The sequence below is a fragment of the Melitaea cinxia genome, chromosome 2 (assembly GCF_905220565.1).
Source record: "Melitaea cinxia chromosome 2, ilMelCinx1.1, whole genome shotgun sequence".
NCBI lineage: Eukaryota > Metazoa > Arthropoda > Insecta > Lepidoptera > Nymphalidae > Melitaea > Melitaea cinxia.
Window position 1 is genome coordinate 10,424,762 of NC_059395.1, and position 14,788 is coordinate 10,439,549.

Genomic DNA, 14,788 nt, shown 5'->3' on the forward strand with positions numbered 1-14,788 from the left:
TAATTACTACAGTGAAGTAGCTAGACCCGGCCCCGTATCCCGCCGCTTTGTACACGTTAATAAAAAAAAACCTTAAACTTGAAATTTTAGATAAAAAAATAAAACACAAGCTCCGTTAGTAACAAAATATAAATGCAAGAATTTGGATTGAGAAATAACAAAGAACTGCAGACTCATGATTAACTACATGGGGGGGGGGGGGGGTTTAGTATAGGCTTACTTAAATATATACTCACCGCTAGCTACGTCCCAGTATTACTTAATTAATTATTATATTTATACAATAAAATCACAATCGCATAATATCGCCAAAGGCAAGTATAAACCAAATGCCCGACTTGGCTTTTTGTTTTATTTATACGAATTTTATATTTAATTACAATAATGATGTAATTTGTAATCATAATTTGAAAAAGAGAATTAACAACATGTTTGTTCATGTTTTACAATTAAGACAAAAATCTTTCCATTCAAATTATACAAGCCGCAATTGGTTTACAGAAGTAGTCTCAGCGTCCTCTCCACTATGGCACTCTCTCTGAGGAACAGTGTTGTATTGCAATTTGAAGCCAATGGGTTTCTTAGGATTCATCTACCTACTTTTAGTTGGATCTGATGAATTCAAGTTCGGCTCTGGAACTTTTAACTCCCGCCATTGTTTCTGAAATAAATGAAATTAATCATTTACATACATTGCTTTGATTTTCCTGTACTCCGATCAACCTTGGTTAATAATATTATTAATTTTTATTACAAATGTAATTTTATTTTCAATTAAGTAATTATTAGCAGTTATTAGTAAACATAAACAATAGTATGAATGTTTAATATTTTTTTTGTACCTATACTTTGTATAATAAATTCGTTTGAAATCAATTTAAGACTTAAAACAGTTCTGGGCGGACAACAGAAAAAAAAAAAACTACAAAACATTCGCAGAGGTAATGCTTCCAAAATCAAATTTTGTTTATGGAAATTATTTCTATGAATTGTCAAAATAATATTTTCTTTTTCGTGACTAACTCAGGCTATTTATTGGTCGATATGCTACGATTTCGTAGCTTTATATAAGTTATAGCCTAGGTAAAATTAATAATTAGCTTGGTAAAATAATATTGATTGAGTTCAGATGTTTTCGATACGTAAAATAAAATACTTCGTTACACACAGTAACATATATATTTTGTGAATAAATTAAGACTTCTAAGTCTTGTGTAACTAAACATTGCAAAGATCTTATAATACATTTGCATTTAAAATCCTTATAAGTTATTCAGGTTAAAGTTCAGCCATTGTTCTCTATCTTAAAACAAAAAATCTATACTTTACAAATTATTTAATTTTTCTTTAATATTTTGAATGTTTACATCTTTTTAAGCTTGACGGAGATATTGTTTTGGACGCATCATATTATCATCTTATTATCATTTTTCAAAGTGTGCGTCTTATTATTATTTTTCCCTCGGTCAGGACTTACCAAAATTTCATTATCCGGCACACGTGATATAAAATCCAGGATGTCATTGTTTGGCGTTCGCGTCGGGTTTAAAAATTTACGTGTGAATTTATAAATACCTATAAATAAATAAACATTAAATAAATTACGTATACAATTTGTAAGTTTATATTAAATATATTTTCAGGAATACTTACCAAATGCCATGAATAAATAGTTTGCAGGTATAATATAGAAGGCTACTGATAGAGCGATGAGAGCTATTATCGCTAAATAACTTAAATATGGCACGCTGAAATTTGCCAAGCTGAAAGGAAAAACAAAAATATTGTTATGTTGTATAACTTATTTTTACAATTTAGTTACAAATTATTATAAATGTTTAAATAATATACTAGCATTTATTTTTTATTAAATATAAAGTTGAAAAAAATAATGGCAAGAAACCCGTGAATAACAACGAATGAACATGTATTACGGGTTTTTGTTGAAAAAGTATGCTACTATTTTTGGTAATTATTTGTAATCAGTTTACTCTATCAAATATTATTATGCAAATCACATATATAGCTCGATGGTCGAGTAACGGCCTTTTTTACGTGGGGAAAATCCATCATGCATATCTTCCAGCACGAGGGTGCCAGAGGGCTATGTCAGACTCCTACTGACTAAAAAACCACTACGTGCAGTCGTCCGCCTGGGTGGGGCGAGATGGGGTCGCGCTAGCATACGCCACTTCGCCCCGGGTCGAGTAACAGCCTGAGTTAACTGAGTCGAATAACACAACATGAATTTCGATGTATTACGCTTGCTCAGGTTTAGGTACTAAAATGTCTAATATAGGTACTTAAAATATAGAATGTATTATATTATAATTAAATGTATTAATTACTTGAGCTACCTATGTCTCGTAATATAGTCATCATCACATAACATGACAAAAGATAAGCTTATGTACCACAATACGCAAGCTAGATTCTATCATAAAACACATCCGTCATACATTTATGTGTTATTAAAAAGTAGTTCTTGCTGTGTGGTTACGGCAGTAAGAATATAGCCACCCCCTCTCTTCCCGTGGATGTCGGAAGGGACAACTAAGGGATAACACAGTTCCACTACCACCTTGGAACTTAAAATGACAACCAATGGTGGAATAACCATCCAACTGCTTGTCAATTATGCATAAAAATATATTAAATCAATAAAAAAAAAACACTGCACACAATACCATGTATTTGACACACACACGCATATTACATCCTTTTGTTGATTGTCAAAGTCTGTAGTCAAATTGAATTTTTTTAAAAAATATTTAATTCCAACATTTCCTAAGTAGAATGATTATATGATTTCAAAATAAATTTGGATATAGCTATACTGAATATTTTTCGTCATCACATCAAATATTTCCGTGTACATCTTTCGTGACAGACACACTCCAATAGATTTTATAAAACAACTCACGAATAACTTTTAAACATAAAAATAATAACATAAAAGTTTACTTGAAAAATAAAACATTATAACAATATTATAATACATCTATAGTAATAAATGGAGAGCCGGTTTTTTGTTCGATTATATTGCGAAAACCACTGAAACGATCGGAATAATACATATCATAAGATGCAGCGTATTTCGGAGGTTTTAGTCTATATATGATGTGTTGGTGATTACTTATCGTGTAAAAAATATGAACGGACAGAGGACGCTAGTATCTACATATTAATACGTGACGCAAAAACTTTGTACCCCTTTTTACGAAAATGTCGTGGACAGAGGAGTATGAAATTTCGCACACTTACTGTTTATATAGAAAAGAAGTGCAGAATGCTAATATGTTTTTGCAATTATGCATAAAAATATAGTATCAATGAAAAAAATTACACACACCACCACGTATTTGATACACACACGCATATATACTCGTACTTACTCTTTTGTTTATTATTATAGAAGTCTTTGACAACAGAACCTTAACAATGTTCAAACTTAAGTACAATTTAAATTAATTATGGTCGAATTTCGACCACTGGGCAACCACTAGTATATATAATTATACAAATGGCAATAAGAGTAATCGTCGTAATTATTTCGAATGTGCAGTGACGATGAGTCAGTGTAGTTAAGTACTTCAAAGAACTTTATTTTTTTGTAAGTGGTATTTTATGTCAACAATTAGTTTTTTGCCAATTGGTAAATAATTGTTTATATAATGTGGTCTTTGTTAGAGTTTTTAAGGATAATACTGGCTTATTAGAGATACATTTTTGAAACAGTTACTTGTTCCTTGTCAATTGTTTTAACTTCACAACGACGCGTTGGCGCAACGGTCACAGCACTGGTTTATGGCTGTAGCGCTGGCGGTTGCGGGTTCGATCCCCGCACATGGCAAGCGTTTGTACTGGCCATACATATGGTTGCCGTGGTCTGGGCGTTTGTGCTTGTGTATTGTGTGTGTTTCCGGACCCCCGACACAGGAGAAAATCCTAGTAGGGAAGTTCCGAGTCCGTTGAGTGTAAGGCGTTTATTTATCTTTATTTATTTTTTATACTGTATAAACACGTTTATTGTTAATTTTTTGAAGTAAAACGCACGCACGCTTGACTTGGGGAGTAAGCCGGTGAATACGTGACGAGAGCACTACGAAATATGTGATCGGGTGAGGTGAACGGAAGTTGAGAGGGAGACAAGTTTGTGAAAATATAAAAAGAGAGAGGGAGTTGCGTTTCGTATATTACTGTAGGGGCAATTAAAGAAGTTTTACTTCAGTCGTGTGGTCTAAAGCACACTCGTTTTTCTTTTTGATTAATTTTTAATCCTTTGGATTTGTCAACATATTTATTTTTTGATTTTATTTGATTGATGCGTCTTAGCAGCACAAATAATATATACTATTTAAAACTTAGAATATATTTAGATTAAAAAGGTATACTATTATGTAGGTATACAATTTATATTTGAGTATACGATGAGAACATCTTTAAAGTTCCAGGCAACCTTTATTTGAAATTAATTAAATGTGTATAATATAAATGTTTATTTAAATGCGCTAATCTCAGGAACTACTGGTCGGATTTGTAAAATTCTATCAGTGATAGCCCATTTCTCGAGGAAGGCTTATAGGCTATATAATATTTTAGTACCTCTTTTTATTAAATTAACGAGGGTGAAACCGCGGGGAACTTCTAGTTAATTACATATGTGTGTAGTGTAAAGATTATTATGATGGGAAACGAATCTTAATACGTTTGTCTACAACTAATTTATATATCAATTTACATCGCAAGCGTTTCAATAGTTTAAGCATAAAAGACAATTTAATTTATATTCATCCATGCAATTCTTACATTATTTTAAAACCTTAAAAAGTTTTTTGTAACATTTATAATTCAAAATTTTTGTAAAACATAATAATAAATACTCACTTCCTTATTCTTTCAAGCAACGACACGACGTAATCGATTCCGTTCTTGATTGTTAACGTCAGGTCTTGAAGCTCGTTGAGACGAGTTTTTATCGTTTTGTCATCCTACGGAGAAAAAACATATAGTGACTAGCTCGTTTGCGTGGTTTTTTCCATATTTACGATTATCGTCATTGCTAATTTATGAACCTTTGCTTCTTAGAAGTGTGATTGCTTATAGCTTATCGTAACGATTAGATGATACGGGTTTATTTTTGTAAATTTTGAAAATTAGTTATTGATAATTAATGGCTTAGTATAAATATACCTAGGATATAGTTTTTTTTCATTTTTTCATTCATTTAATATCATCAAAATTGTTAGTGTTTTTTTTTGTGCTGAGTACAACGTGTGATTAAATTGTTCTGAAATAATTGTGTTTGATTTCAAACGAAAAAAACCGACTTCAATTACATCGACCAGTAATACAGCCTAGGTGTACGAAAAAAAGAGTCAAGCAAATACACATTATTAGAGATAGCTGAAAAAGTACTCAGCAGATCTCGGTCAAACTTAAATAGGACCACGTAACAAATATCTTCTTTTGATTAAAAAAAGAATTATCGAAATCGGATATCAAAAGTTATGGTGTATACCTAATACAACGTCAGTCGGCGAAAAAATAGTCAAATAAATACGCATTATTAGCAATAATTCAAAACCATAAACGTAAGAGCAAACAAAGTAGAACAAACCTTTACAGACTCTACAGATCGAGCGAGACGAAATGGCAGTCGTTTTTGATTACGTGCAATAATAGAGTAATTGCTATAGCAGCTATTTTTTATTTATAAATATAACTAAAAATGTTAAAAGCAATTTTAATATCAATTATTTCCCAAGATTAAAAACATATTTATTAAAAATTGAATTATATTGTCATCTGAATTTTAGAATGATTGAGTTGTCGCGATTTGAAAGAAAAATTTTAAATTAAAAAATTTTGTAAATAAAGAAAATAAATGTTTGAAATGTTTAATAATATAATTTATTGAAGTCGGCTAAAAACTACATATTAAAATTATATAACACGTCTAAATACAACATAATCTAGCATAAAAATACATTTTAGTTTTTTAAATCGTTATACTTAATTAAATATATATTAATAATTCAATATCTTCTCTATCTCTATCTTTATCTTTCAAAATCTTCAATAACTATATTTAGGTACTCATAATTATGTGAAACTAATTAAATACAAAATATTAATTTTAGACGAATAAGTAACACAATAAATTTCTAGCAAATCCGACTAATATTATAAATACAAACGTTTGTGAGGCTGGATTTTTGTTTCTATTTCACGCAAAAATAACTGAACTGTTTGTAATAAAATTTGGTACGTAGATAGCTTCAGATTCAGAATAACACAAAGGCTACTTTTAATCACGACATTCCTACGGGATTAGAAATAAAACGGGCGAAAACGAGGCACAACTAGTCTGAAATCTCTCTAATGCGGAAATTTGAACAGAGCGGACAGTAAGTACTTCTTGTAACTTGAGGGTAAACTATTTTGTTCGTAGTGTTGTTTTTTCTGTTGTCGTTTCACAGCTTTTTACCATCATCTACAATATTTTCTTTACTCTTAAGACAACACTCACAGTAAGTTCGAGAAAAGTTTTGAATGTAGCACTAGCCATAACAATTGGAATAGCAATCGATCTTATGCCTAAACACTGTCGTTTAAGATGTTTTGTAGGAACAATGCCTTCGCCATACATGGTAGTGCACTCCAAGTATATAAGAGCTTGTTAACAACGTACCTACAATGCAACGCAACGTTTCAGGGCAATGTAACTGATGTGTGTACGCTTTTATATTATGTTAGCTGTTATCCCGCGACTTAGCTATGTGTATGGCCTTTGAATTAAAAAATATAAAATAAGAACGTCACCATTCTTGTCCTCATTGACTTCAGCAATGCTTTCATTGCTGTGTACAGCAAAAAAAGACTTTGTTCGCGAAGAAATTTTGATAATTATAATTGAATAGTATAATGCAATTCAACGCAGAATGCAAAAATGTTATGCCATTTTCAAGAAATCATAAATAGTGATCCGCAACCACGCAGTACACTGCGATCTAATTTAATCTAGATTCATTCAGCCGATCAGTCGTGATTGAGTGACAAACACCATTTAATATACACTTTTTCACTTATAATAGTTGTAGTAAGATAGTAATCACTAATATACATATACATATATGTATGTTAGTTCACTAAGTATAAACTCAGATATTAAACAATTTTAATTAACATAGACAAGTTACCTACACGAATACATTTCTTGAAATATACTAAGCGTTTATTGAGGTACAGTTTACAGCAGGAAATTTCTTGCTCAAAGTCTAGAGCAGCCCGACTGGGGTAGTACCTCGACCTTACAGAAGATCACACAACAATAGCACTGTCTTTAAACAGTGTTGTGTTCCTGTTGGTGAGTAAGGTGACCAGAGTTCCTGGGGGGGGGGGGGGGGATAGAGGCGTCAACGCGCTAGCGATGCTTCTAGTTTTGCAGGCGTCTATAAGCTATGTAATCGCTTACCATCAGGGGAGAAGAACGCTTGTTTGCCGACCTAGTTGATGAGAATGATGGCCTATTAATCAATATTCTACGGCAAAAACATCGTTATAACGATAATTTCAAAGGTTTTTTTTTATTTTTTAGATAAGGCGTATGTATATCTTACATATTTACAGGCGTTTATTGACTAAAAACATATAAAAATAACTACTATCGAATTTTAAACGGCAACTGACTGCTAAACGTAACAAATAGAAGTAAAAAAAAAAACGAGTGTGCTTTAGACCACACGATTGAAGTAAAACTTCTTTTCTTGCCTCTAAAGTAATATACGAAAGTAGCTCTCTCTATCTTCACTAACTTATATCTCCCTCTCAACTTCCGTTCGCCTCGGCCGAGCATACTTTCGTAACGCTCTCAACACGCATTCACCAGCTTACTTCCCAAGTCAAAAGTGCGTACAGAAGTTTTACTTCAGAATTCTTTTATAGATGTTTATACCTGCTACTTTAAAATTTAATAATTACTTTTCATAGTAAAATCAATATTTCATTCATATCGTTCCAAGTCTCAACTGTAAGAAGTCTCATGACTTTAAGATAAAGTTAGTAACAAAAGTTATAGCAAAATTTTGTCATAAATTATTAAAAACATTTTAACTAAACTTAAGGGTGACAAAAACTAAACACATAAGTTTTTTTAGAATAAATCCAAATAACAAAAACGTGAAATGTTATACTCCAGTAAAAGGTTAAAAATGTTCTGACCTTTGATGAAATTTATTTAGCTTTGAGGTCACGCCTTTATGATATCTGTGAAGAGTTCGCGAGACTTTTCGACAGGACAATTCAACTTTTTAAAAACTGTCGTGGTTAATAGATACCTACTTTTATCTTTATTGGTCAAATTTAATATTCAGTGTAATACGATATAAGAAGGTTCTCTGCTCTCATTTAACTTTTCACTTTTTCAAGAAACATTTTAGTAAACGTAATATTGTGCAGAATAAATATTTTTTAAATATTATGACCATAATTTGTTAATTATTATTATCCTATTCTCTATCTTAAATTTATTTATTTTATTGTATAATTTAAAAATAGCTAATATGACTCTTTTGGTGAGTTGGTTTTATATTTATAGAATGTATTAAGCTTATAATAATTTGATGTCTATTTGTATATGTAAACACAATAAAATGTTTGATAATATTTCTATTATTCATTTTTTATTTCTGTTTTTTTATTTTTTTTTATTTTATTGAACTAATTGGTTGGCGTTAGTAACAAGTCACTGTCTTAATATTTTCTGTGATTTGTGATTAAATTTTTATTTTTAGAATTTAATATGTTGTATCTTATGTTCGTAATGTATATAAAAATATATATATTAAAATCAGCTCCGTACCTTTGTTTCCTGTTCTTCATCTAAGTAATCATCTTCAAATTGGGTTATTGGGGCGAGAGCGTTGTTATCTGTAACAAAAGTTCATTAATTGTTAATTATGGATACTTATCTAATCTATAATAATTTGACTAGCCACCTGAGACTAGGTGTAATATTTGTATTCATATATTTATACTAGCTGACCTCGCAAACGTTGTTTTGTCATATATGTTACAAGTCCCCCTAAATCCCCCCACCCAATAACTTAAGGGTATAAAAAATAGATGTTGGCCGATTCTCAGACCTACCCGATATGTACACAAAATTTCAAAAAAAAATATATATATATATATATCTCTTGTACTTACTTCTTTGGGTAAGCCAGTAATGAGCAAACGGTAAGACGAGCAACAAAGGTGTCATCCACATCCTAAAGAAGTACCAGAAACTCAGCCATCCGATTAACGCCATGCCTGACTTCTCCTGGTTTTCCCACTCGAATAATCGCCTAAAATCATATATCACTTATAGGTTTATGTGCAGATGTAGAGGTAATAAATTTAACACCTAATGAAAATACTTATTGTGAAATTTAATGGAATTAAATTACTGTTTGCGATAGAGAGATCATAAAGTACGATAAAAATAGTACGTTGGCAAATTGGCATACAATATGTACACATCATCATCGACGAAAACTATTCAGTTGGGAAATCATAGCAACAAATGAAAAATTTGAAATGGGTCGAGCATAAAAATAGGAATAACAAAAAACAAATTTCCAGAGGTACTCATACCATTTATTCTGTAAATTAATTTTCATTATCCATTCTGTTGTATCGAATTCAATTATCAGATTTTTACAATCTACTGATCTTCAAAGGAGTAAGGATGATTCAATAGTTCAAATTATGTTCTCGCATCCCAAAAACGATTTTAATTTTAACGAGTGCTTACATGAACGATAATTATGAGCTTCTTGCAATTAAACTAGTCAGACAAGCAAATAATTATCACAACTAATTCTTACCGTGTATAGAAAAAAACAAAAACACTTTTTTGTAGTTTTTTTTTGTACTAATAAAATCTGCGATGTTAACTAATTTAATAATTTAACGAAATCAGTAATAAAAATAATATAAAAATATTTTTTTAGTAGATTTGTGTTTATATATTATAGTCATTGCTTCTTAGGTTCCGTGATTAAATGTCACGCGAGACTATGTTATGAGTGGGTATAATATGTTCAGTTTTATGTTGAATTCATGACATATAACAGATTCGAATTTGTGACCTCACATTTATTTTAAGTCAAACTTTTATGATGTTTTTTTTACTGTGTGTTATCAATTCGGTTGGTATTTTTTTAAATGTATCTACAATGATTACGTCGAGATTTCGGATCTGATTTACGCGGTCCCTTTTTTGTTTGATGCGGAATAGTTTCGAGTAGCAGTTTTCATTTTATGAGCATTTTTTGTTCATATGGACGATATAAGTTTACGATAATTTTTATACGGCTTTTTTTTAAGTGATAACAACGAAACCTTACTGTAATTTACAAAACAACCTATATTAAAGACACTAAAAAAAAACTACGTTTCAAAAAACTGACTTTAAAAACTAAAAACAAAAAATAATCTCATGCAAACCTACTAATTTCCTTTTAATAAAATATTATTATTTCTATGTGTTATCTACTGATAGGTTCTATAGGAAGTCAGTGCCAAGTATATGTAGGTACTAAGTGTATAATAGTCTTTTAGTTTGGTATTTTAATTATGTCTAATACCTATTTTAAGGCTTCAAAACGAATTGTATACTAAAAATTCTTTCTTACAGAATATTTCTGTCATATGGAAGACCAAATGAAAATATCACACATTTTAAAAGGTTATTTTACATAATATTTTAAAGAAATAACTGATTGATAATCGATACGAACTGACCTTTTCGATTTGTTGATAAGATTTTTTTAATGAAAAAATACAGTTACAAGCAAGCAATACAGATATGTACAGTAAAATAAAATAATTTATTGACGAGAATGATACTTAACTCTCAAGTACAATTATATGTAAATCGTTCAAGTATAATGTACAAATTATGATAAGTCTACACTAGTGAACGAGCCATTTTCCTATACCGTCTGATTTTGGTAATTTCGTCGAAAATTTATGGTAAAAACTAGGATATTTTTGAATTTAGACATCATTTTATAAGATTAATTAGCGATCAGAGAAGATGCATTAGCGTTAAGCCCGCCTCTTGTACACACTTGTACTGGTGTATTTATTGTGCAATAAAGAATTTAAATTAAATTAAATTTAAAATACTCCCAATAACAATAGTAGACGAATTTACGCAAAAATTTCTAAATTTACTTTATCTACGTTCCTAATTCCCTCTACACTTCCTAAAGTTACAAATTTAACTAAATTTAACTACGCATACAGTCACAGACTAAAATACATTAACAAGGCTTATTGCTTCGCATAAAGCAAAAATGGGTAACCTAGCCTTTAAACAATTAAGACTATATTTATATCTATATTAAAATTATAATAAAAATACTGCTTTTTTCATATACGGTATAAAAACATAGCGTTTGTTAAATATGTTGTTATAATATTATTTATTATTTATTTTAATTTTGTTAATATTTATTAAGTTATACGATTATGCTAAGGATAGGTGGATAGAGAACCATGCTAGTAAGTATATATTAAAAAAAAAACTTTATATTTTAAACGATACAACTTGCACAGAAGTTAAATGTGAGTAGAATCACACGGTAAGTCTAGTCGCTAGTACATAGCAAAAAATTGTTACAATTTATAAGACAGATAGACATATTTTGGATTTTTATTGTTCGTGATTATTATCATTTTTGTTATTGTTGATATTTTAAGTTAATATTTTAGGTAAAACTTGTGATAGTGCGTAGGCATTAAAACTTAAGTAATATTAATTATAAAGTAATAATGTATAACCTTGATATAATAAAGTTTTAATGAGGTATAATAATATGAAAACTATTTCTCATAAGTAACTAACACTAAATTACTCACCAAAATATAATGTACAAGCTAACTGTAAATATTTAAGAAAAAAACCGATAAAAATATTAATATAGCCATAAGAAGCGCATATTCCATCAGTGTTTATATACAACGATGTTAGTTCGACGACCTGCATCATAAACAGGTAACATATTGAATATTCATGATATATCTACACACTAAACAATGGCTATTAAGAATTACATACTCACTTTAAGGACTCATTTCCATTTTGAAAAACTTTAAATATCTGTTTAATGAAATTCAAGTTACTATATATCAAAGGGATGTCGAATTTCGCCGGTTTCGTTACGTATTTGGTTTCCTTTGGCCTTATTACGCGCATCGATGCTTTAATCTGTAAAAAAAAAAGTGTCAACCTCGTTTTGGCAGTATAAAATATGATTTGTTTTGTCGTTGCGAATTTGTGTAATGGTCAATTTTTGATATGATATTCAAAAATGTTTATAATAGTTTATTTTTAAAGTTTTAATTTGTAAAATGATGATTCGAAAATGCTCTTGGAGCCTATTTGAATAAAGCTGTTTTTGATTTTAAAAGTTATCTAATACTTGAAATATGGTTATAACAGTAGCGATATTTACTGGAATAAAAACCTTAATTTTGCACTTGACCGGTTTGTGAAAAACCAATGACGCCACCGTGCACTTATGGAACTATTTTTTGTTTTACTGTTTTAATTGAGTTTTATAATGTAGTATAGCGTTATAAGATAATCGATTTTCATCTTACCGGATTCCATACAAGTGACATCTCCAACAGAATTCTTGGACAGTTTCCTTTGGCACTATGACGTTTTGCCCGGTCCTTAAGAGCGTACCATCGTTTCTCATTGTTCTTTATTCTTAAAAGAGGTATCGTTATTTTACCGATTGTCTCACCTTTCATCGATTGTAATATACACTCATCGTAAACGGTAATATCTAATGCCGACGTAACGTCATTGACACAGCTGCAAAGAAGTCATCATTTAATTAAAATTTATAAAAAATGAGGTTTTTTTTGAATCATCATCATCATTTCAGCTTATTGCAGTCCACTGCTGGATACAGGCTTCCACAAGTTCGTGCCAAAAAATGGTGCGAACTCATGTGTGTTACCCATAATCACCACGCTGGGCAGGCGGGTTTGTGACCGCAGGGCTGGCTTTGTCGCACCTAATACGCTACAGCCCGTCTTCGGCCTGCTTATTTCAAAGCCATCAGTTTGATGGTTATCTCGCCATCCATCGGTTTTATAAGTTTCAAGGTGGTAATGGAACTGTGTTATCCCTTAGTCGCCTCTTACGACACCCATGGGAAGAGAGGGGGTGGCTATATCATTTAATGCCGTAGCCACACAGCCTATATAATTATGTATGTTTATTACACATACATAACATATTTACGCATTTTAACAATTTTCATGATTTTAATACTGGCCTATTTTGTATTTGAAATGGCTTTTGCAATGGGTTAATGAATTCAAAAACGAATTGTAATTGCTTTAATTCAATCAGGAGACTCGAAGACACAATACTGTTTGTATTTTAGAATCTTACTATTACTAATAACTTGACACTTCAATAAAATATTAATAAGTAAGATTTCCTTTACACGAATAGGTAATTAGTTTAAATAAATATAATTTTTACAAATAGGTTTTTATTCTTGCGTAATTAAAACGACACTATAATAAACAAGTTTACCAATAGCTCATACAAAAAGGACCATAATAATTTATAAAAACAATAGAACCATGTTATGTAACTTTTATTACAGGTTGTGTAACACTAATGCCTTATAAAATGACTGTTGATTTACCATATTTTCTTTATCTTTGGGATATAGGTATAATATATTTTTAAAATTATTAATTAGTAAATAAATAAATATATGTAGGACTATATGATATTAAAAGTAAATATTCGTTCATTGTAGGGGATCTAATTACAAGAAGGAATATAAATTTTAATGAGAAATGATTCATTATAGTCTTGATGACGAACAATGAACGATTTCGTAATAATTTATAGAACACGAACACAAATAAAGCATCAATGCCGTGCATAAGAAACACTAGGACATCTGGTATTGATGTATAATCCGTAGTTCATGGAAAGTATGGAACATCTTAAGCTTTTCACACAAATATAGCTAATCCATTTTCTCCTGTTAAAATATAGCCTATGTCACTCAATGGTAACAAAACATTCTATAGGTGACTAAAACTTTTTGGTTAAATTTATAATAATAATAAAAATATATATAATTGAATTTTCTTTTGGCGCGTTACGAAAAGTGTGATTGCGCGAGGCAAACGGAAGTTGAGAGATATAATAAGTTAGTGAAGATAAAAAGAGAGAGAGTTACGTTTCGTAAGTTTTATTTCTAATTGAATAAGTTTGATTGCGATTTATTATGTCAGGTTAAACGTAATAAGGAGTATTTATTATATTTGTCATTAGGTACAGTTCGTTTGACTTAAAGCACCCAGGTAGGCAAAGGTTTTGGTTATGTATATTTTAACTTATTACTTACAATGTAAAGCTTTTATTCCAGTTCGGTTCTGAGGTGCCTCGCACGGTGTGGGTTTGAATCCTCGAGTTGTCCAACTCCAAAACACAGAACGAATTTACGTTTCCGCTTATGTTGAGAGCGCTTAACCCTTTCGCTCCGTGCACTGTTACTAATAATTGGCCGACATTGGTCCAGTCGTCCAGTTTATACCACATCTGAAATAATCTCCATTTTATAACTGCTATCTTTATAATTATACTGGTGACTTCACATTTCAATAAAAAGTTTAGATCGAGAAGACAAATCTTCATGTTTTTAAGCTTTGCGTTCTCGGTTTAGTTTTTATTAATGAATTTTTTATTTTA

The 14,788-nt window shown here is 30.5% G+C and overlaps 1 protein-coding gene across 1 annotated transcript in view; it reads right to left on the reverse strand.

The window, feature by feature from the left end:
* Positions 1–402: 402 nt before the first annotated feature.
* LOC123659474 (multiple C2 and transmembrane domain-containing protein-like) overlaps positions 403–14,788 on the reverse strand; it is a 48,739-nt gene continuing 34,353 nt past the window's right edge. Inside the window, exons 6-14 of the mRNA XM_045594689.1 lie at positions 14,445–14,638; positions 12,658–12,877; positions 12,117–12,262; positions 9,211–9,350; positions 8,864–8,931; positions 4,888–4,991; positions 1,654–1,763; positions 1,478–1,575; positions 403–661 (exon numbers count right to left, since the gene is read on the reverse strand). Of these exons, the coding sequence (XP_045450645.1) occupies positions 593–661; positions 1,478–1,575; positions 1,654–1,763; positions 4,888–4,991; positions 8,864–8,931; positions 9,211–9,350; positions 12,117–12,262; positions 12,658–12,877; positions 14,445–14,638 (1,149 nt within the window). The 3' untranslated portion in view covers positions 403–592. The remainder of the gene's footprint in view (positions 662–1,477; positions 1,576–1,653; positions 1,764–4,887; positions 4,992–8,863; positions 8,932–9,210; positions 9,351–12,116; positions 12,263–12,657; positions 12,878–14,444; positions 14,639–14,788) is intronic.